This window comes from Rattus norvegicus, chromosome 18 (genome assembly GCF_036323735.1).
Source record: "Rattus norvegicus strain BN/NHsdMcwi chromosome 18, GRCr8, whole genome shotgun sequence".
In the NCBI taxonomy this organism is placed as follows: domain Eukaryota; kingdom Metazoa; phylum Chordata; class Mammalia; order Rodentia; family Muridae; genus Rattus; species Rattus norvegicus.
The window spans coordinates 30,351,283-30,375,390 of NC_086036.1; the positions used below are offsets into that span (position 1 = coordinate 30,351,283).

The following is a 24,108-nucleotide window of genomic DNA, read 5'->3' on the forward strand; positions in this document are numbered from 1 at the left end:
CCGGTGCTGTCTCCCTCCCCCATCCTGTCCTTTTTGGGAATTTGGTTCCCTCCAGAGTCCCCAGGGTAGCATTGCCATCTCATTCTTGTTTCAGCCGGAGGAGAGGTAGGGTCAGTGAGCTGCCAAGCTGAAGTTGGGTGACAGACAGGAAGTCTGCCTGTCAATTTGAGCTGCCCCCAGGCTGAGTGAACACCGCATCGCACTCTTGGTGCTGGAGAACGGCTGACTATTGATTAAAAAAAAAATGTCCCTCTGTGCTTTCCAAATTAAGACGACATTTAACTGAGTGCTTGCTGGCTCGCCTGCTCTGTCTGTCTCCCAGAAGACAGAGCCCATCTTGGTGGAAACTTGTTTCAAGAATGTCCAAAGCCTCAGCTTTGACATCTTGGCTGATGTCAAGAAATTTCTGTAACCTTCCTGTTCAGCACACCCAGTTCTGTCACCATCTGTACCGCCTCACTCGGAGCCTATCACCGGGAAAGTGCTGGTGTCAGCGTGCTAGGAAGGGAAGCATGACGCAGGGTGCAGCACCAGCCCTCACCTCACACCCCTTCTCTAACAAAACTGCATTGCCTGAGAGTTCTCTGGGTTCTGCAGGGAAGGCTGAGAGGGCTGCAGTGGTCCTTAATCTTAGGGAAGCCAGAGTCCATGTTGAAAATCTGATGAAAGCACTATTCTTGCCCAAAAGGAAACTGCATCCCACCCTGTCTCGGCGTGCAGTTTAGCTGTTCATAGTTCCCAAAGCCCAGACATCATCAGTTGAGAACCTGTGATGGAAGCCAGGAAGTGCACACGTCTGAAAACCACTCAGGATGCTGGAGGAGAATTGCCTAGTGATCAAGTCCATGGCTAAGCAGTTACGTTCCAAGTTAGCCTAGGTTACCCCGCCCTGTTAAAAATAATAAAAGTTGGGGCTGGGGATTTAGCTCAGTGGTAGAGCGCTTACCTAGGAAGTGCAAGGCCCTGGGTTCGGTCCCCAGCTCCGAAAAAAAGAACCAAAAAAAAAAAAAAATAATAAAAGTTAAAATGTAAGTGGCCATGCCCTTACACAGTGGCACATGCCCTTAATCCCTGCATTCAGGAGGCAGAGGCAAGCAGATCTTGGTGAGATCAAGCCCAGACCGATCTACCAGGCCAACCAGGGCTACACAGTGAGACCCTGAGGTTTTTGGTTTTGTTTGATTTTTTTGGTTTGGTTTGGTTTTTGGCTTTGGAAACAGGGTTTCTCTGTATAGCTGTCTGTAGACTAGGATGGCTCAAACTCACAGAGGTCTGCCTACCTCTGTGTGTGTGTGTGTGTGTGTGTGTGTGTGTGTGTGTGTGTGTGTGTGTGTGTGTGTGTGTGTTAAAAGGGCAGCACCACCACTGACTTGTAAGACCCTGTTTTAAAAAAACAAACGAGGGGGTTGGGGATTTAGCTCAGTGGTAGAGCACTTGCCTAGGAAGTGCAAGGCCCTGGGTTCGGTCCCCAGCTCCGGAAAAAAAAAAAAAGAACCAAAAAAAAAAAAAAAACCAAACAAACGAAACACACGAACCCCACTGTGATGTAGACAATTGTCCCAAATCCCTGACCCCAGATCCTAGCCTTGCTGCACACTTACTGTGTAGCCTTGTGCAAGTCATCTGTTGTTTCCTCTTTCCGTAGCCTTGGTTATAAAATGAAGAGTTGAGACCTGACTATGACAGTCACACACTGGTAATCCCAGTACTTGGGAGGGAGAGTCAGCAGGATCAAGAGTTCAAGGTCACCCTCCACTCTCAAGAAGAGTTGAAACAGTGAACCGTTCAGACTGTATGTGTACAATGGTTCAGTGTCTTGGAGCCATGCTGCATAAACTTTTGCAGGTCCCATGTTTCCTTGGGAATCTGGTGAGAACCTTGTATCTTCTGCTCAGATGAAAATGCTTATGCACCAAGTTGTGTCTGGTGTGCAGGGGGTCGAGGGACTGGCGCTTGGGGACTATATTGACACAGTGGTTTAGTGTTTGGTTCTCCTGTTTTGTTTTTGTTTGTTTGAGATAGTTTCTCAGGGTAGCCCTGGTTAGCCTGGAACTTGCTCTGTAGACCAGGTTGGCCCCAAACTCAAGAGATCTGCCCACCTCTACCTCCTGAGTGCTGGGATCAGAGGCATGTGTCACCACTGCCTGTTTGGTTTAGATCTATGGTTCCAGGATTCCTGAGTCATCTCTCCACTCCATTTCTCCTCAACCTGCAAATCCACTAATTACTTGTGGGGTCAGCATGCTCTGTCTTTGTATTATAGTCTTCAGACTTTGTTTTCAGACAGTAGATCTACCCTCCCCCCCAATGAAGTCCTACTGGAGCGCCAACATAAATAAAAAGAAACTCTAAACATCTGTTTACCCATTTATTCATTCGTGTGTCTACTCAACAAGTATTTCAAGTGTCACCTGTGCCAGGCGCTTCTTAGACAAGCTGCTCGCTCGGCTCTCAGAGCCTCTTTCAGGGGCCTGGCACCCAACAGCTCTGTGAACCAGCTTGACCGGCCTCATGAGATGACCCTGACCTGGAGTGGGGTGATCAGAGACTCAGACCTTGCCTCTGAAGTGCTAACCTTCTTCAGGTCTCATACTCCTCATCTATAAGAAGGAATAACATCTCTGTATTCTAAGTGTGTTACCAGACCTATGTGGGACCATGACTGGCCTATCTACGGATGAGAGTCAAGAGCACTGAGCTATCCTAAGCTAGCTGTGGCAGTTTGGAAATTTCCAGGAACAAAAAAACCTTAGGAAAATATTAGCTATTCACTCTCCCCACCCCCGAAAGGCTGGCTGCTGTCAGTATGGATTTTCTAGTTCCGGTTCACACATTCTCCTCTGGGGCCTCAATTCACAGACCCAAGCCTGTCAATAGAAAAAGACTTCTCCAGATGGGGTGTCAGGAAGGGCTGCTCCTTGGAAAAGGAAGGGATTGGGACTGGGCAGACCCAAGCTCCTTTTACCCTGTGCTTGTAAGCTAGGACTTGTTCGGACCTGAGTGCCGTCTATCTGCAAGTCTTCATTCATCTCAGGGACTTTTCCTCCTCCATTCCTTGGTTTGCAATCTAGTGCCATGGTTGATGGCACAGGCTTTGGTGTTGAGCCAGTCTGACACACATTCTGGGTTTGCCTCTTCCCTGCTCAATCTTGGGGAAGACACTCAATGTTTCCAAGCTTGGCTCCTGAGAAATGGGTATAAAAACACTACCGACTTAGCATTGGACGTGCGACGGGGGGATTAAATTAAAGCCTAGTGCCTGGTGTATATAAATAGTCTATTTACAGTCTTGCTTTACCAACGTCCTGATTTTCTAGCTGAGAAGCATATTGTTGGATAACAGTGGAGTGGGGTCAAGGACACACATGTCCATCATCTGCGTACCTGTCACTGTGAACCAGTGTGACCCACTCCTATCATGACCCAACAAGAGTTTTATGCCAGGAAATCAATAACAAACAGCCCTCACTCTGGTACTCTGTCCTCCTTTGTGTGGTATGCAAACAGGAGAATGAGCTGCAGTTTTCCCTTTATTAGTAGGTTAGAGCTCATTGCCTGACTCCCCCAAGAGCCTGACCTCAGCCTTCCTCTGCTTAGGATTCTGCACTCTGTGGTATCTGTTCGTCCTGAGGATCACCTCTTTACACTCTGCATGTGTTATACCACAAACTCCTAGAGAGAAACAAGCTGTCCCTCTTGTCAGTAAAGCTCAGCCACCCAGACAATGTCTGCTCTAGTCAGTTGCTTGTTAGTCCTGGGCTCCTGCTTCCTCTGTGGGGAATAGCATAGCATCCGTTACTCCAAAGTTAGGGTTATCTCTGGCCAATGAATTCCACAAGTTTAGAAACCAGCTTATTCCCTGAGATCCTCAAGACCTGAGTGTCCTAACATTTCCCAGGGGACCCAAGTCCTGGATCCAAAGATGTTCCAACCATATTCATAGATTCCTGCCACAGCCAAGACTGCTCTCAGCTGCCTTTTTTCTACCCAGCTGTGCTTCTGAGCCCGAGGCCCCACTGGTGGCTAGGTCTAGACTCAGGGTCCTCCCGCACACTGAGAGCCTCCGCAAAGCCGCAGACGCAGCTTCCACAGGCACCGTGTTCTGCTCCAACAACATCTCCAGCAGTGAGCTCATCTCCGAGACGAAAGTGCTGGCCAGGCGCGTGCCTGTTGCGCTTAGCTCGGGACCGGGTCCGACTGTCTTGCCGAATGTCTGGAAGGTTCTCGGTTCCTCTGATGCTGCAGCATCAGGGGAAGACAAGTTGTCTCGGTAATTGGTAGTGAGGGGCAATGACAGTCTCGCCATCCAGGCTGGGTCAGGGGGACTCAGCTTGTCCAGGGCTAGACCTGCAGAGGAAGGAGGGACACGGTGAGGGCCAGATGCACAGAAGGGCTGGGAAGCCAGGCAGGGTGGGGCTGTAAGCAGGACAAGAGCAGTGAACAAGGAAGGAAGGGGAAATGGTGGAGGGGACATACTACGGTGAGAGGGAACCGGAAGGAAGAGGCCCTGCCAGACACCTCCCTCAGCAGGAAAGCTGCTGACCAAAGCAGCAGGAAGAGCTTAGTTGGAAGGAGGCACGAGGACTGATAGAATGAGCCTATTTCTGCCTGGCATGGAGGGATACCTATGGCATTCCAGCACCAGGGAAACTGAGGAGAGAGAGTCACATTAAATTTGAGGCCAGAAGGGGCTGGGGATTTAGCTCAGTGGTAGAGCGCTTACCTAGGAAGCGCAAGGCCCTGGGTTCGGTCCCCAGCTCCGAAAAAAAGAACCAAAAAAAAAAAAAAAAAAAAAAAAAATTTGAGGCCAGGAACATCTATGCTTCAAGTTCCAGGCCAGCCAGGGCTGTGTAATGAGACCCTACCTCAAAAGCAAACAAAAGTGAAAGAAATAATAATGACCATTTATGAACTGCTCATATGCCAAGAAATTGGATAGTCGTCTCATTTGACCTATTCAGACCCTTGAGATCAAAAGTCTTATCTCCGTTTTAAGGATGAGGAAACTGACACTCAAAGAAGTCTTGTCTAATAGGCAATTAAAACTGGGTTAGAGCTAGGTCTGGTGACTTTGAAGCCCTTGGAAGTCCCCAACCTTATCCACTCTCTGGAAAGCATGCTTTTCTTGGGTGCTCCTGGGGTCTGCCTCTGGAATTCCCATGACTGCTTTGTCACCAGCTGGCTCCAAGCACCTCCCTCTCACACTTGCTTTTCCAAAGGCAGGAAATCCTGGTCTACTGTCCAGCTGAAAGGGGGCTGCCAGCCTGAGGATGGTCTTGAGAAAGGGATGGGACAGGGCAATGGCAGCAACAGTGACAGCCTGGTTTGATCCTTAAGAAAGAAAACCTGTCCCCTAGATTCTCATGCCACACCAACTTTTTTCCTCATTTCCCCAACAGAAAATCCTGTCTCAAAAAATAATAATTCTATAAGCTAGATGTGTTGGCACAGGCCTGTAATCCCAGCACTCAGGGGGCTGAGGCAGGAGGATTACTGGGAGTTCCAGAATAGAATAGCTGAGGACTGAACCCAGGGCGTTGCGCTTGCTAGGCAAGCGCTCTACCACTGAGCTAAATCCCCAACCCCCAAGATTCTTTCTCAAATAACAACAAACTGGAGATGGGCTGGAGAGATGGCTCAGGGGTTAAGAGCTCTGACTGCTCTTCCAGAGGTCCTGAGTGCAATTCCCAGCTACCACATGGTGGCTCACAACCATCTGTAATGGGATCCTATGCCCTCTTCTGGTGTGTCTGACGACAGCGACAGTGCACTCACTCACATATGTGAAATAAATAAATAAATCTTAAAAAAATAACAACAAACAAACATGAATTCCAGCCTGGAAGCAAAGGCAGAGAGAGAGAGAGAGAGAGAGAGAGAGAGAGAGAGAGAGAGAGAGAGAGAGAAAACACAAACATTTATGGTAGCTGGTATTTTAATGTTTATTTCAGGTTAGTACTTTTAAATCTGTGCAAGAAGAAGATGCTGGAAGGAAATAGGGCAAAATGTAAACTGAAATTCTCAGGGCGTAAATGGTCTGTCTTTCTTGTTTGCTTGCTTGCCTGTGTTTCCTACATTGCCAGAATGTTACTTTTGCAATTTGGAAAGGTTATTCGGCTGCAGCTAATCATTTGTTTGGATTAGTGAATGATCCCCTGGTTCTTGTCTTCAGTTTTGGACTGTACAGGATGGAGGAGTCCCCCTCCCTTCCCCGGCCTGGGACTAAGTGAATGTTGTATGAGAACAGCTGGAAGGTGGTATGAGTTCCCTGTATAGTCTTCACTAAGACTTCAGTGAGTTTATGGCAACCAGTAAAATAGTCATCATTATCTCCCCTAGCCACCGGGTATGTGTGCGTGTGAGTGTGCTTGTACGCATGAGTGTGTGTGTGTGTGTGTGTGTGTGTGTGTGTGTGTGTGTGTGTGTGTGTGTGTAGGCTACCAGAAGTCAACATCAGATGTCTCATTCCGTTCCCTTCTATCCATTTATTTATTTATTTATTTATTTATTTATTTATTTATTTATTTATTATTTACGAGATCTCACTTTGTAGCCCCTGCTTGGCCTGGAACTCCTTATGTAGACCAAGCTAGCCTCAGACTCACAGTTATCCACCTGTCTCCACCTTCTGAGAACTGATTCTCTCACTAAACCTGAAGCTCACACCTCAGCTAGGCTGTCTAGTTAACAAGCGTCAGGGATCCTCTGATCTCTGCCTCCCCAGCACTGAGATTACCCATGCACCGTGAGGCCTGGCTTGTACATGGGTTTTAAGGAATCCAAACTCAGGTCCTCAGACTTGTGTGGTAAGCACGTCACCCCCTGAGTCATCACAGCCTTCACTCAGGTTTTTTATCTGATCACCAAGTCCCCTCCTAAGCACAGGCCTCAGTAGCCCCAAGGGCATCCAGTTCTTGAACAGCAATGTCGTTCTCATCCCTTCTTTTCTTCTTCCAAAGCCACTTTGCCCAATACCTTCTGGGCTGTGGGAAGGTGGGACAGGTCAAGGATTGAGCCTGCAGGTTCTAGCCACAACTGGTCAATGATAGAATTCAAAACTGTAGCTACCAACCATATGTGGGTACTGAGCCCTTGAAGTGTAGCTGATATGACTGAGGACTCAATATTTCATTTTATTTAATTTCACTTCATTTAAACTTAAAGTGCCATATGTGGCCAGTGGCTATCATATTGAACAGCACAGCTCTGAAATTTAGAGCCATATCGTCTATGTTAATAGCCATTAGCTGCATGACCCTGGGCAAATTATTAAACACTCTTGACCCCCAGCTTTTTTTTCTTTATGAAATGAGGATAATGAATAGCCCTTTCTCTTCATATTTTCTCCAGAGAAACTTACAATAGGTGACTTGCACTTTAAAAGCACTCTGTCAATGCTAGTTATGGTTTTTAGCCCCAGAAAGGGCAAAACCTGCCATGCCTTGAAGCCAGATGGAACCCGTGGGAAGTAAATCCACTGCACAAACTGGATGGATGGTCAGGGCAGCACGTGCCACCTGGAGGAGGGAGGTCCCACTGTAGGTGCTCAGTGGGAAGCGTCCTGCCTTAAAGTTCTTATTAGGTTTTTTGCTAATCTTTTGCTTTGTTTTTTCAGGACAAGTTCCTCTGTGTAGCCTTGGCTGTCCTGGAACTTACTCTGTAAACCAGGCTGGCCTCGAACTCATGGAGATCTGCCTTCCATGTACTGGTATTAAAGGTGTGTGGCACCACAGCCTGGTCCAGATTATGTTTATTGTTAAAATTAATCACTTTACTTTCCTTCTCTTCCTCCTCTTTTTCTTCCTTTTTTTTCTTTTTTCTTTAAAAAACAGGATCTTTTTTTTTTTTCTCTTTTCTTTTTTTCGGAGCTGGGGACCGAACCTAGGGCCTTGCGCTTGCTAGGCAAGTGCTCTACCACTGAGCTAAATCTCCAACCCCGAAAAAACAGGATCTTATATAGCCCAGAGTAGACAAGAATTCATCATGTGACCAAGGAGGATTTTAACGTTTCTGACCCTCCACTCCCAAAATCTGGTATTACAGGCATGGACCGACAGGCCCATTTAATACAGTGCTTGTGAATGAACCTAGGAACACTCTACCAAACAAAAACTAATTGTTCTTCTACCAAAAAAAAATTTTTTTGTTAGTTTCAATTAGCACATTAAGAAGTTGCCTCCGTTCTGGAGGGAAAGGTTATTTAAATATGCCAACAGCAACGGTGCAGTTCAGCTGCTTCTGCCCAGGTTTGGGCACCCCAGCCAGGAGGGAGCAAACTCTGGACGGGCCAGCTTACTTCCTGAGCCTGTGTTCACCTATACACTGCACTGGATGTTATGCGTCCCCAGAGGATTGCTTGTAGGATTTCCTGGTGCTGGGCACACAGACCAAGAATGAAGCGATTGCTTACTCAGCAATGACCCAAAAGTCAAGCCTTGTGCTATTTTATTCTCTTTCTTTTTTTAATTTTCAAAAGGTTTATTTGTTCTGATTTCTGTCTGGGCATCGTATGTACACCTGTTGCCTGTGAAGTTCCGAGAAGGGCACTGAATCCCCTGGAACTAGAGTGTGAGCTACTATGTGGATGCTAGCGATTAAACCCAGATCCTCTGGAAGAGCAGCCAGTGCTACTAACCACTGAATCATCTCCCAAGTCTATTCATTATTCTTTATTTTTTAAAGATTTATTTATTTATTTTATGTACATGAGCACACTGTAGCTGTCTTCAGACACACCAGACCCCATTACAGATGGTCGAGAGCCACTATATGGTTGCTGGGAATTGAAATTCAGGACCTCTGGAAGAGCAGTCGGTGCTCTCAACCACTGAGCCATCTCCCCAGCCCCCCCCCCTTTAAAAAAAAGATTTATTTATTTTAGTTATAGGAATACACTGTTGCTATCTTCAGGTACACCAGAAGAGGGCATCAGATCCAATTACGGAATTACAGATGGTTGTGAGCCACCATGTGGTTGCTGGGAATTGAACTCAGGACCTCTGGAAGAGCAGCTAACGCTCTGAACCACTGAACCATCTCTCTAGCCCCCTATTCATTATTCTTAACAATGATTTTTAAAAAATAGAACCTGGGGGCGAGATGGCTTATTGGTTAAGAGTACCAGCTGCTTTTCCAGAGGACCTGGAATTTTCAATTCCTAGCACCCACATGGCTGCTTACAACTGTCTGTAAATCCAGTTCCAGGGGATTCAGTACCCTCATACATACAAATGTGCAGGCATAAACACCAGTGCACATAAAATAAAAATAAATACATGAAAAAGGTAAAATCCGGGGTTGGGGATTTAGCTCAGTGGTAGAGCGCTTGCCTAGCAAGCACAAGGCCCTGGGTTCGGTCCCCAGTTCTGAAAAAAAGAAAAAAGAAAAAAAAAAAAGGTAAAAACCATGGTCATCAAACAAAGGAAAGCTGGGTATGTGGCTCATGCCTGTGATTCCAGTGCTTCCCACTGGGAAATCGAGGCAGGAGGATTTCGAAGAAGAATTCAAGGTCAGCCTGGGCTACATATTGACAGAGCAAAACCCTGTCTTAAATAACTAAACCTGGTTGGGGATTTAGCTCAGCGGTAGAGCACTTGCCTAGCAAGCGCAAGGGCCTGGGTTCAATCCCCAGCTCTGAAAAAAAAAAAAGAAAAGAAAACAAAAAAAAACAAAACAAAACAAAAAAAAAAAAAAAAAACACGGTTGGGGATTTAGCTCAGTGGTAGAGCGCTTGCCTAGCAAGCGTAAGGCCCTGGGTTCGGTCCCCAGCTCAAAAAAAAAAAAAAAAAAAAACCAAAAAACCAAAAAACTAAACCTACCACCATATAACTAAATAAGCAAACGTATAAATAACCACTTTCCGAGACTGCAGGGCAAATAAGATGCTGGCCACGCCCCTCTCGACAGTGGACTGGAGCAGAACTCTGCAGCCTGGGTGCATGGGAGGATGATGGGCACAGAGACAGCCCCAGGGTGACCCCGGGGCATCCCTACCTGTATTAGGATCCAACAGGCTGGACAACTCTTCTTCTAGAAGTCGCTTTACAGAAAGATCCTCCTCTGGGCTTGGGGGCCCTTCTTCCAAGTCAGGTTCTGATAGGCCACCAGGCCTGATGCCTAAGCCATCTGTGTCTGGGATGGTAGCTCTGTGAAGAAAGCCAGCAGGGTTTCAAGTGAGGAATTCCCAGGTAACTGTCTGTTCAGACAGCATGTGTCATCTATACAAGGACCTGGTACATGGCCTGGCTTACAGAGTCAGGGTGAACTGGGTCTTCCACTCCTGAAGATTGTTTCCTCTAGAAGGAAATGGGAGTAATACCTAGTAACTTCTCTGGGCCGTTGTAAAATGAGACTATTAGTAAGGTGCCCTGCAACAGTGTAACGGGTAGGCACACAGAAGAGAAATGACGCCATTGGGAGTGTTGCTCACTACTGCCCCCTCACGCCTCTGAAGAGTATAGCACAGGGCAACATTTAGTAAACTTCAGTCAACTTGGTCATCTACCCTGCACCAACCAGGCAAAGCTTTTTTTTTTTTTTTTTTTTTTTTTTTTTTTTTTTGCCTTTCTTATTCCTCACTCTCTTGTCAAGTACTCAGAGCATGGCCTGGCACACATAGGGTGCTTGACAAACATAGTCAAGGAAGAAGTAGTTTTCTCCCTACCAAAGTCACATCTCAGAGAAAAGGAGCAGGGGTTTGTGTGTGTGTGTGTGTGTGTGTGTGTGTGTGTGTGTGTGTATGTGTGTGTGTGTCTGTCTGTCTGTCTGTCTGTCAGTGTGTCTGTCTGTCTTTCTCTCTGTTTGTGTCTGTCTTTCTCTGTTTGTGTCTGTCTCTTTCTCTGTGTGTCTGTCTGTGTGTGTGTTTGTGTGTCTATGTCTCTCTTTCTGAGTGTGTGTCTGTCTCTGTGTGTGTCCATGTATCTATCTGTCTGTCACTCTCTCTCTCTTTCTGTGCTCTCTCTCCCTCTGTGTGTGTGTCTGTCTGTCTGTCTGTCTCTGTGTGTCTGTCTCTGTGTGTGTCCCTCCCTCTCTCTCTCTCTCTTTCTCTCTGTGTCTGTGTGTGTGTCTGACTCTTTCTCTCTCTCTCCCTCTCTCTCTCTCTCTCCCCCTCTGTGTGTGTGTGTGTTTGTATTGTGTGTGTGTTGCATCATATCTACATCAGCACCCCAGCTTCCTGCCTAAACATGGGATCCCTATGTTTCATTGATCCTCAGGGCCTCTGACAGTCCCTCAAGAGGAAGCTCATTTCTACAGGTGAAAAGCCTCCCCAGAGTCCCTAAGACCCAAGAGTCCTGTCTGCTGTCTGTTGTCCTCATTTCTGATTGTGCCCCTTGCTGCTGCCCTTAAGAGATCAGCTGGGGGTAGCAAGCTGGGGGTAATAATGCTGATTACCCTAAGCCAGGTGCGCTCCCAAAAGGTGCGGCGCTCGCTCACTGGACACTTTTAAGCCTATATGGAAGAGTCATTCCCGTTTTACCAGTGAGACAATTTCTGCAGCTTGCCTATCCTCCTGCTCCCACTTGTTGACTAAGTAATTAAGCAAGAATTCAAATCCAGACTCATGACTCTGGAATGCATGTACTATTAAGGCTCTGGAAAGCACACCAAAAAAGTGAAGGCCTTTAAAGCTGCCCTTCTGACCTCCTATCCCAGAGCTCCTGCTCCCCACCCCACCCCCCCAGCAAGTAGATATCGATCTAGAATTCCTTTCCCAAAGTAGGTCATAGAAACTAGAACTCTATCCAAAGCCAACCCTAAAACCTAAAAACAGGACTTGAATTTCCCCCTTACTTTCTGAGAGTTGGCAATAAAGAAATTCTCTGAGCTGCCTAGCTCAATTGCAGGTTATAAGTCCCTCGTTCCAGAAAAAAAACTCCTTGCCCATACCTGGGAGCAAGAAATGCTTGGTGGAACAGTACAGAAGCTATACAGATAGATAGACCTTGCTGGGGCTCCCCCGTCCTGGTCTTAATTTCCATTCGCTCAGACCCCTTTTACCCAATTATATTTTCTTAGGGATCCCTGCAATGCTGAACCCAAATTTAAAAACGGGTCTTTGGCTTTTCAATCTAAAGGTTTCTAAATTATGATTTGAAAAAAAATGTAACAGGGCCAGTGAGACAGATGCCTTAGTGGCTAAGGGTACTTGTCACCAAACCCAATGACCTGAGTTCAATCTTTAGCACCTAAGTACTGGAAAGAGAAAACAGACACCTACATGTGGTCCTCTATCCACATACACTCATATGCAAAATAAATGTAAAATCATTTTTAAAACGTTTTTATGGCTTTTCTCTTGTTCACTGGTGTATCACCAGTCTATTTCCACAGGCTCAAAAGTTGGGCCCGCAGAAAGAAAATCCATTTCTCCATTGACATCCTCTTGAGGTCTCTTCAATTCCAGGACTGCCCTGAGGGCCACACCCTCACATCTACACCCTGACATAGTAGAGCCAAGAGAAAGAAAGGAGAAAGTTACAGATTTCAAACCAATCAAGTAATCAGGAGACAGATAGTCAGAGGTAAGAGATGAAGTAATTTCCTTAGCGACACTGGGGCCTGTAAATATCATAAATACAGTGGCCCCAGGACGGAGCTTCCAGAGTGGGGGATGGGTGCTGTCTGCCGCAAACACTCCCTGGACTGGGTTCCTAGGGTGTGCTCACCCTTCCACAGATCACCAAGGCATAGGGAGGGTGGCTTAGGGACCCCCAGGGGACTGTGTTGTGGGTGCTACGTGCTGCTTACCTGCTGCTGCCGGGCTTGGCCGAGTATTTATTTCCTCGGTGGTTTGGTTTGGGCTGGAATTGGCCCTGATGCAGCAAGGACAGCAGCTGGGAGATTTGCTACAAGACAGGAAAAATCTGTTGACTCCACACAATTCCGACCCTGCACGCTTCCTCGCCGGATGTTTCCCTCAATGCTGGTGCTTTCTTTTTATAGTTTTTCCTCTGGCTTCAGATGCTTCTGTGATCAGATAGGGGGTTGGGGGGTGGGGGTGGACCTGTATGACTGAGTAAGGGACCTGGGGGGAGGGAGCTTCCTGGCTTTGTCTGTCACTGCAAACCCTGGGCAGCTGAAGCAGATAGATATAGAGTGGAGACCATCCCCACAAGCTCATTCCCGGGAGTGGCTGGTGGACTTTGAGGGTCAGAGTGAAAAAGGTATTTCCTGATCTTATGGTTGTTACTTTGATAAGGATTATCTTTGAACTGTACTCACACATTCTGGCCAATTCGTGTGGGCAATATGGACAACTGCATTGTATAGAGAAGAAATGGTGTCATTTAACCAATTCACTTATTCACCCTGTCAATCAATGGTCATGTATTTAAAAGCATTTGTGCCAGGCATAGTGTTTCCGTGGGACTTATAAAAACAAGAAAGGGATACCCCCCTTTTGTCTCTGGAAGTTCATGGTTTACAAGGAAGGGGGCATGGGGAGGAGAGGGGTGACTGACTATATTTGAGTGTTGGGAAGGGGTGGGCTTTGCAGGAGCAGAGGTCTCAGGCCTATTTTGGAGCAGGAAGCAAGTAGGAAGGTACTGCCGAAGAAAGCTATTCGTTTGCTTTCTGTCCTTTGAGACAGGATCTTACTGTGCTGTGCAGGCTAGCCTTGAACTCTTGCTTTAGCCTGCTGAAAGGGTGGAACTACAGGCATGTGCCACCAAACTTGGCTTTCGGGCAATTTGACAAATGTGTTTGTGAATTCTGGCTGTGTGCCACGAACTCCTGCAGAGCCCTAAGGCTCCACAGGAATTCCGCCAGAGACTAGGGGGTCTAGACAGTAGCAGAAGACGGCTTCTGTTAAGGGTCAGAAAAATGGAAGTTTCAGAAGGTGAAAGAAGTGGGGAACTGTCTAGATGTCAGGCCTATACCCTGAGGTCCTGGAGAGAGCAGAAGCAGACCTTGTCTTGGCAGACTGCATTCTCCTGTGGTCACTAGCTTGGAAATGTTCAGGCAGATTTTTGACATCTACTGAGATCTACCAGCTGAGTGGTCTCTCATCTCTGAAGTGGGTTTGCATCTCCACAGCATTGTCAGTGTTAATTAGATATGTTGATACTAAAAATCTCCTGCAGACTCAGGGATATAACCCCTAAAAATGTTGCTTCTCTGTGGCCGGGATGGGGAGAGTTAGGGTCCTATAACCTGCCTCAGGTAGATCCTGCCTCTCCCACCAGGCCCAGAAGCCCTTAAAAGGAAGACACCTGCTACCTCTTACCCAGGTAAAGCTAACCTGAAGGGCCACACCCAGCGCTGCATGCGGGCATTCTGAGTCACTTCACAGCTGGCAACCAAATTCTGGGGTTGGACTTGAGTCCACATTCTAAACCTGTTCATGCCTTACCTGCCATCTCCATGGCCCTAGAAAGTTACTTATGGCTTCTAAGTCAGTTTTCTCAGCAGCACGGGAGTGAGACTGAGGTCACATGGTGCTTACATTTCAGTGAGCCGAGGCACCTGACTCACTTGGAGCCTGTGGTGACACTTAGTAATTACCTGGTGACAACTAATCTCATTTGCGCCACACAGTAGCTGCGGGAAAAGAGACAGCATCCCAACCATTTAAGGAGATGGAAGCCGAGGTTCATGGTCTTCACAGCACCAAGGCCTGGAACTTGAACTTAGATCTGACTTTACTGAGGGGCTGAACTGTCAAAAAGACCTGGGCGCTGGACCTCGACTCTTGCCCTCCAATTGATTCCACGTGGGTACCTTTCTTTCCATCACTTTAGTGTGTCGTCCAGTGTCTCCTCTCCACTGGCATGTCCAGTGGCATGGTATTCGTGTTCATTCAAAAAGCAACTGGTGGAGGAATGAGCCTGGATGAATGCAGTCACTGGCTGTAGGTTCCTCTGGGTTTGCAGGGAGCCCCAGGGTAAGATTCCTAGGAGAATAGCTAAGTCACTCCCAGGTGGTTTCCTGGGAAGGGGGCTGGGAAGGAAGCTGTGTCCTTGCTCCAGGAGAAACCTGAGCTGATTGTCTGGTCCAATAGAAGTGTGTCTCTGACACACAGGCTAGCAGAGAAGCTCTCTGGATGTCAGAGAAGCAGTTAGTGATGTGTTAAGTACTAGTCCAGAGAAGACCTCCCATTTGTGGTTAGTAATTCCTGAAGCAGGAAACAGACAGTCATTCACCATCCCATTAATCCTTCCCTCCCTTCCCTCTCTTCCCTCCCCAGCAGAAGAGACCAAATAGGCTTGTCTTCCGTAATCCCATTTTGTAGATGAAGACAGTGAGACTCCACTGTTAAAGAAGTTCTAAGCTGCTGTGTGGCAACTTGGATCTGCCTAGCTAGAAGGGTTGTTTCCACTGTGCTGTTCTGTGAGCCCAGCACATAGACATTTGGGGTCTTAGGCAAGTCTAATGCTTCCCCTGGAGCCTGCAGCAGTGGTAAGTAGGCCTGACTCCTTCACAGGAAGGTGGCCTAGCCAAGACAGAGCAGGTTTGTAGCAGGATGGAGAGGTGCTTTGTGGAGGTAATAGTACTCACTGGCTGAGCGTGTGCTACAGGACAGACAGACACACTGATTGATTTGTTTTGTTTTTATGCAGACTTGGGAGAAGCATGCTAGTGAAGTAGATACCGTCAGTAGATAAACTGAGTAACTTCTCTATGAGCCACAGGTGGGAAGAGGTAGAGGCAGGATTCGAACCTTAGGCAACCTTACTCTAAGGTTTTTATTCCTAGTCACTACCTTTGCCAGGCTTGCATTAGCACATTACAGGAATTAACTGGCCTGGTCCTTAGGACAACTCTACATACTTCTTACTGACATACCCATGTCACCACTAAGAAAACTGAGGCTCACAGACAACTAATTAGTCTAGGGTCACACAGTGATTCTGGCCACTGTGCCCTTAACTCCTGCATCACTGTGTGCTGGGTGAGTCTAAGGATGAATATGGGAAATGGGGGTATCTGATGTTTTAGTGGTCTAATTCTTCTGGGGGTGACCAGAAAAAGTGCTGCCCATGCCAGAGGTACCTGAACAGGAGGAGAGTCCCCAGCAAGCTCCTCCACAGGGTTCCGTTCTGCAAAAGCAGCTACAGAGAGTCGAACCAGGCTCCTGAGAATCTGATGAGGACTGGACTCGCCTTTAGGAGACACTTTGCCATTGAGATTCCTCTGTCGTCTTAGGGTTGCAGAGGACGCTGGTGGGCTCTGTGGTGCCTCCTTGCTGCCTTGGTCTCCAGTCACCCTCGCTATGGGGCTGCCAGGCACCTTCAGAGGCTTTAAGAGTGGCTGGCGTAGGGTGGGTGGGGACTCAGGAAGGTTGAGGTTCTCTCGGGAGGCATTCCTCTGCCTGGGGTGGTTGAAGAGAAAGTTGAAGGTGTCCTGCAGTACCTCCTGGCTCTCTGCCAGTGCTCCCTGGTTGCCTTGGTTACGCAGGGTCCGGTATAGGGTTGGTGTGAGGTGGAAGGGGGCCTGTAGGCAGGAGTCCCAACCTGCCTCCATCAATGTCTCTTTACTGGTATCCTTGTGAGGTGGCCTAACTTCCTCAGCCTCATCCTCCTGGGCCCTAAGCATAGGCACCAGGTGGATATCTGCCTTCTGAATGTGTTTCTGGGGCCTCTTGGGCTGGTGGCGGTACATAGACTCAGCTTCCCGACAGTTGTAGGCCCTATTATCCCTTTTCTCTATCCGGCAGATGGATACAAGCAAAGCCAAGATCAATCCAAAGACGGCCAGCAGTACAGCCAGGCAGATCATAGCCAGCGCTGGTGTGCTCAGAATTCCGGGCTCGTGAGCAGAGTCCCTTAGGTGGTCCATGCTGGTGACAAACACGACCTTCAGTGAAACTTGGGTCTGCAAGGAGGGGCTCCCCTGGTCCTCTACCACTATGCCTAGGTCCCATTGACTCCCGATGAGGCTGCTGGCATTGGTGACATTAATGAATAGCTGCCCCAGGGAAGGGCTGAGGACAAAGAGATGAGCATCATTCCCACTTTGAATGCTGTAAAGGAGTTCCCCATTGGCCCCCGAGTCTGCATCCCTTGCCACGATTGTCACCAAAAGGAAGGACCAGGGGCTGTGGGTAGCCTTTGGTGGTGTTGGACCAGTACCTGCTGGATCCATGCCACTGGGGCTCTCAATGGGCAACAGAAGGTGGCCCGTGGAGGCATTTACAAGCACTGAAAGGGTGGCTTTGCCTTCACTGAGCGCAGGCTGAATCACTTCTGGGGTATTGTCGTTGGCATCCAAGAGGCTAACCCACACCGAGATGCTGGATGAGAGCTGGGGTTGCCCTCTGTCCTCTGCTATCACCTGGAACTCAAAGCCTGCCATCTCTTCATAGTCCAGCGACCTCTGAGCAGTGACTTCTCCTGTTTCAGAGTCAATAATGACTAAGTGAGAAACAGGGGAGTCCTTGATACGGTATGACACTTTTCCATTACTGCCCAAGTCAGCATCATGAGCTTTGAGCGTGATAAGGTGAAGAGAGGGGGGGTTGTTTTCCCAAGTGGAGACCTCATACCGGCTCTTCTCAAATACAGGGGCATTGTCATTGACATCACTGACCTGAATCTGGAGCTCCTTCTCAGCTGATAAGGCCTGGGGTCCTTGGTCTTGGGCAAACACAGTGAGAGTGTATGTGGGCCATTGCTCTCTGTCCAGCATGGCACTGGTGAGCAGCATGTACGTGTTGCCATTAGTCCTTTTCAGTCTGAAGTGACCTAGCTCTTGATTCAGCCAACAGTTGACTAGACCATTGTTTCCTGAGTCCAAGTCATTCGCACTGACAAGAGCAATGAAGCTGTCCCTGGGAAGATCTTCTGACACCAGCGACATCTGGGAGGCCCACGTGATGTGGATGCTTGGGGCGTTGTCATTGACATCCAGAACTTTGATGAGAACTTTGCAATGGCCTGGGATGGAATTGGGACCTAAGTCCCTTGCCTGGACATCCACCTCATAGGCAGGGTTTTTCTCGTAGTCTAGGGGTTGGAGCAGAACGATCTGGCCTGTCTTAGCATCTATACCAAAGGTATTCATCACCTCTGGGGACACATGCTTGCCAAAGAAGAATTCTACCTCCCCATTGGGGCCTTGGTCTGGATCCGTAGCAGTCAGGTTTATGAGAAGAGTACCAGGGGCAGTGTCTTCTGGGATTTCTAGTGCTAGTGAACTCTCAGCAAACACTGGGCTATTGTCATTGGAATCTAGGACATTGACCTTGACCACGCTGGTACCTGACTTGGGGGGATTCCCATTGTCATAGGCAGTCAGCACCAGATCAAAATATGAGTGGACTTCCCTGTCCAACTCCTTCACCACCACAAGTTCTGCGTGTTTGGTCTCATCAGGGCCCACAATAACATCCAGGGCAAAGTGTTCACTGGGAGACAGGGAATAGGAATATAAGCTGTTAGGGCCAGTGTCTTGGTCAAGAGCTCTGTCCAAGGGAATTCGTGTGTGCAGAGAAGCACTCTCAGAGATTTCCAGCTCCTGCTCATCTTTGGGAAACTGAGGCTGGTGGTCATTGATGTCCAGCACCTGAATCTCCACATGAATTAGAGCAGAAGCCCCTGTGGCAAGCACATCAAAGGACACCAGGCAGGGATCTTGCTGCCGACAGAGCTTCTCCCGATCCAGCCGGCTGGAAGTGTTGAGCAGGCCATCCTCAGAGTTCATCTGAATCGGCAGTGCCTGAGGCAGCTGCAGAATCTGAAAGGCATCTCCTGCCTTCCCACGCCTCTCCTCCACTCCTGGTTCTTGGGACAGTTTCCCTATCACGGTGCCAGATGGCACTTCCTCTGCCACTTGGAATTTCACCGTGACAGTGGCCACCTCCTGACAAGCCCCTGAAATGAACAAGTAGCTTCCTGGTCCTAAGAGCCCTAGCAGGAAAGGCAGAAGTAGCATCGTGCTTACCGGAGGGAGGGCTGGACTGGACCCACTGGACTTTTTCAAAGGCAGGACTCGTCCCCAAGTAGTTCCTGAATGGCTCGGTCAGCCTGGCTCTCCCACTTCAGACCTGCTGGTACAACTTTGTCCCATAATTAGAAGATGCTGTAAGAGGCAGGATTCCCAAGCAAGGCCATCTTCGTGACAAGTGATCTGAGAGGTCCCAGAACAGAGAAATTGCTAGAAGAGTTTCTCGTTCCACAGCAGCACCAGCTGGTCCACTTAGCAGTGATGGGCAAGCACCGGGCTGAGAGAGACTTGACCTAGTAAAGCAGGATGTAGGGATTTGACTTCCAAACAGTTTCTAGACTGGGGAAGCAGAGAAGCGGCTTTTTCCTATGGAAACCCCACCTACAGGAAAAGGGAGGGCTGTGAGTTTCAATGGCAATTAGAGAAAGAGCATTTCCTGTGAGGCCGAGAGGCCTGTTGCTGAAGAGGATGAGGCCAGGACTCCTGGGACAGACTGGATGAGAAGGTGCTGTCCATGTAGCAAGGCAGCCAATGAGGGACAAGGAGTCGCTGCGTGCATAACCAAGAGAGTTGAGAACTTGACCTCTGCTGATGTCCCCCTAGGGCATGTCAGGTTCCCCACCTCTCTACTTCATCTTTTTTCCTCGCCTTCCTCTCCCACTCTTCTACCTTCTGCCCCTGTCCTTTTCTTACACTTGCTGGACTCTCAGCCTCAACTTTGCCCCCACGCTTGTCTCTCTGAAAAGCAGCTGTGGTTAGGACAACAGCCACAGGAACTAAAGGGCGAGGGCTCGAATGCTGACTTTGCAATTAATTGGTCATCCGGGTCTACTGGGACAAATGACTTAACCTCTCTGAGCTTCTGTTCCTTCATCTTCAGCGAGGGGTGGGGAGCAGAAGAGATGTGCTCTCTGTAGGAAATCGTGGGGATTGGGAGAAATGATGTCTACAGTCCCTTGGCCTGGTCCAGATCCCAAATCAGAAATGCTAATGTTGGGGTAAGGTGATTGCAGTCCCCACAGCCCATCCTACCTGTGGCTGGAGCGTACATTAGCCGTGGGGTGGTTTTTGTTCACACAGACCCCTGAGGGTGCCAGTGGCAGCACTAGAAGCTGTTAAGGACCTGTCTGATCTGACTACAAGGCTCCCTCCCCCTCCCTTCCTGAGATCCTTGAGATCCATTGTTCTCTGCATCTGGTCCAACTTGAGTCCCTGACTGGGAAACCCCAAGCCTTTCTGCCTCTGTCTCAACCTTTTCATAGTTCCGTCTCCCACACCTTCCTCTCTCTTTCATCTGGTCTTTCTCTCCCTTCCTCCAATTCTTCTCACCACACCTTTGTTTATGAGAGACCTCCTCTGCCTGACTGCCCCCACTTCCATTCACCTTTCTCTCAGGCAGAGGAGGGGCAGGTGGCTTGCAAGGCCTCTTGACTTCTGCTTTTTCCTCAGTGTGTTGCCTCAAGTATTCATCCAGTCTTAAGGCTCAGCCTTCTGTAGGCTCTACTCTGGAGGTCTGTAAAGGTTTGAACGGGTGGAAATTAAGGTCAGCTTCCCAAAGATGGGTGTCTGTTGCTGAGCCCTTGGGGCCAGCGATGCCCCATTTGGACACAGTGACACCACTCAGGGCTTGTTGGCATGGGGACCCACTGCAGTCAGGTTGGGGTAGCTGAGGGTTAGTCACATGCACTCCCCTTTCCTTCTATTCTGCATTTCCCGCCTGCAGTTTGCTTAGTAGACTCTCTGAGTCCATAGACCACTTCCTGCCACTCAGCTTTGGTGACCTCAGAACGTTCACAGACTTAGAGCACAAGCGACTTGAGTCTCTGAGCCTCAGTTTCCTTTTCTGACAGTGTGTTGTCACTGATAAGTTTATAGTAAGAATGGAAAAAAAAAGTGGTTCACATGGAAGCCTGAGTATGGGGCCTAGTAGAAAGCTCTCGGCAGGCAGGACCACTCTTTCCTCCTTCTCATCTTGCAGGTTTAATGGCTCATATGCAAATGTGAAACCATTTATGCCTTTACCTTTCTAGGGTTTTTTTTTCCTCCCCCCTGTCTGGTCTATCTTAGCTCTGGATGAGCAAGATACAACCTATACTACAAGGAGAGCCATGTGTTCCCCTCAGGGCACAGGAACACAGCAGGTGCTCATTGCCCTCTGAGGACAGCATATACGATGACTTCACTGTCTGACCCTTATTCATCCTACGACTGCACCAGGCAGAGATGAGACTGTGACCCCCAAAGGGCTTCCAGTCAATGCAGAAGTCGAAATCGGGGAAATGAAAAGATGAGAACAGTGTGGTGGCTGTGCACTGTGGCCTGAGAGTCAGCAGCAAGGCCTCGGGGCAGGCGCTCCCTGGTGGACAGGAAGTTCACTAAGGCAAGGGAAAGAGCAACACTACAGAGGCAAAGCAGACACCACTCAGGGCTTGTTGGCATGGAGACCGGGGGCAGTCAGGTGGGGGTGACTGAGGGTTAGTATGCAAGCTCTCTCCCCTTTGCTCTTTCTTTCCTTCTATCCTGCATTTCCCTCCTGCAGTTTGCTTAGTGGACCAAGCCATGGAGAGCTAGCAGGGCCACCTGAGTCCATAACCCATTTCCTGTGACTCAGCTTTGGGGACCTCCTGCTGAGATTCAGGTTTCAGGGTCTCAGAGGGTGGTGACGGTCTGCCTATTAGGGATCTCTCCCCCAACTCTGCAGCAGCTTGTGGCTACTGACCCTGCTTTGGGAAAGAGGCATTGTCCTCTCAGGGTCTCAGCAGACTGGGCAGAGACCCTGAAGTGACAAGTTGGTTCCTGGCACTGCATCTGGAGACTGCATGTTGTGCAGAAGGAAAATGGGACCACGGTCACCCAATGATGAAAGGCCTAGGTTCCCACCGAAAGGACCTACCACTTATTCTGGAGAGGAGCTTTGGGAAGAACAGCGAAGTCAGCCAGGACTTGCCACCCTATGTCCTGAGTGGCTTACTTGTGTCCTTTCATTTCAACCCCATAGCCAAGTCATCGGGCTGATAAAGAGGCTGAACACAGGAAATTTGTCCAAGATCCTACGGATTTGCCTTCCAGAAAGCTTCTTCTGCTGCACCCGGGAAGGTGGCAGAGAGAGGGGAGGCCATTGAGAATCTGCTGGAGGGAGGGCCTGGATGCGGAAAACGTTTCCAAACTGGCAGTGTTTCCAGAATGCCATCTGGTGGCCAAAGGCAGAGAACAAAGCAGAAGCACAGAGGGGACTGTCACCAACCCGGAGGATTCATAGAGCTATGCTGCACAGAAGAAGATACCCAGAAAAGATAACACAATAACACATCTCTTAAAAGATGGCCCAGCCTGGGTGTGGCACATGCATGTCAGGCCAGCAGTTGGGAGGTAGAGGCGAAATGATCAAGAGTTCCATGTTATTCTTGGCTACGTAGCAAGTTGGAGGCCAGCCTGGGTTACATGTAACCCTGTCTCAATATAGCAACAGCGGCAAGGGATAACTAGTGCCCAGAAGAATGGAATTCATGGTTTTATGTGTTATTTATATTCTTGAGAAGAGATTGCTGTGAATATATAGCAATGCTATATAAAATTATATATAATAAATACAGGTACTCATGCATGCATATGTGTGTTATGACCACAAATACAAAAAGTTGGACTCACACCATGAGACTTTGAATGTGTGCTACACATGTGTTTTGCTGCTATTGCTTCTTTTTGGTTTGGGGGTTCTTTTTTCTTTTTTCTTTCTTTTCCGGAGCTGGGGACCAAACCCAGGGCCTTGCGCTTGCTAGGTAAGCGCTCTACCACTGACCTAAATCCCCAACCCCTTGGGGGTTCTTTTTTAAGACAGGGCTTCATATGGCTTAGGTTGACCTTGAACTCCCCTCAAAGCAAAGGATGACCTTGAATTCTTGCTCCTACCTCCACCCCCTGATCATTGAGGTTACAGAAGCATGTTACCATTAGCAGCCTGTTATATGTGATTTTGTCATTGTTTGTCTTTCTAGACAAGGTTTCTCTGTATAGACCAGACTACCCTGAAATATGCTCTATAGACCAGGCTGGCCTCAAACTCAGAGATCTGCCTGCCTCTGCATCCCAAGTGCTGGGATTAAGGACATGTTGTATGTATGTTTTTTTTTTAATTGTTGTTGTGTTTGTTTTATTGGCATTGGTGGCACGAAGCAAAACCACACCTTGAAAGTCCCAAAGGTTTATGAAAGATGTCAGACTGTTCACAGGTGATTGTCTCTGGGAACCCAGCCTCCATTTTGTCCTTCCTTCTTCTGGGCGAAGCTGACCTTTGGCAGCAGCTTGTCAAAGAATGAGTGGCGCTGTTGCTGGAGTTTGTCCAGAAAGACTTCATTTTCTTGAATTTGGAAAAAAGTTTGGAAGGAGCAGTGGTAGTATTTGAAAAAGGTTTAAAACAGCTAAGCACAACCTCCTTCAGGACCTAGAGATTTTAATATGAGGGTAGGTTAAGGCTGGTGCTTGATGTCTTTGCGCACCCTGAGGCTTGAGGTGAACTCTTGGCCACAGCTGAGAGGCAAAATGAGGAGGTTGAGAACCAGGGGATCTTTTCAGAGCACTTGGAACCCCCAGGGCTCACAGTGGTAAGATACAGCATTGACCAGACAGCTGGAGAAAGGCTAAGACCACTCAGTATAGACATTCTGGTCTGGCCTTCTGCATTGACTCTCCCTGAGTCTGCTCGATAAGTCATCTCCAAAGAGGTCTGGAAGCATTTGCTCTCAGGATCATTCCACTCATGAAGGTGGCTGGGCAGACCTTGTTGATGGGAGAGCCCAGAGTCTTGACTTAGAAGAATCAACTTTGTTATTCTGGGTCACTTGCTCCTGGCATGGCACTTTAGGACTTTCCTAGGACAGGTGACAAATGTCAAATCTCACATTGTGGCATCTCTTTCTAGACAAGTACAGGAAGAAAAATGGACTTTTCAAGGAGAAACTTGCCAAGATATAGGACTTTTCAAGAAATGAAAGGTGTTCTATCTTAGAAAAGTGCAGTCGTCCTCCAAGGGGCTCCACCCGGGAATGACTTGGAAAGCATTTTGAAATGCCAGAGGCCAGATAAGAAAATTCATATTCCTCTCTTCCTAGTCTGCCAAGGATGACGCTTAATTTCTAGCGTTCAATTATTACCTAGTTCAATTATTACTCTTTCTAGAAGGACTATACGTTCAGATCCTTGGGGGAGGGCTTGGTTGGATCCCTTTTC

General features: G+C 48.2%; 1 protein-coding gene across 1 annotated transcript; it reads right to left on the reverse strand.

Annotated features, from left to right (window-relative positions):
* Positions 1-3,627: 3,627 nt before the first annotated feature.
* Positions 3,628-19,203, reverse strand: Pcdh12 (protocadherin 12). The gene is made up of 4 exons (NM_053944.1): positions 15,991-19,203; positions 12,748-12,845; positions 9,994-10,145; positions 3,628-4,347 (listed from the first exon to the last, which is right to left on the reverse strand). Exons 1-4 carry the CDS (start codon positions 18,868-18,870, stop codon positions 3,938-3,940), a joined length of 3,540 nt encoding a protein of 1,179 aa, NP_446396.1. The 5' UTR covers positions 18,871-19,203; the 3' UTR covers positions 3,628-3,937.
* Positions 19,204-24,108: the final 4,905 nt, after the last annotated feature.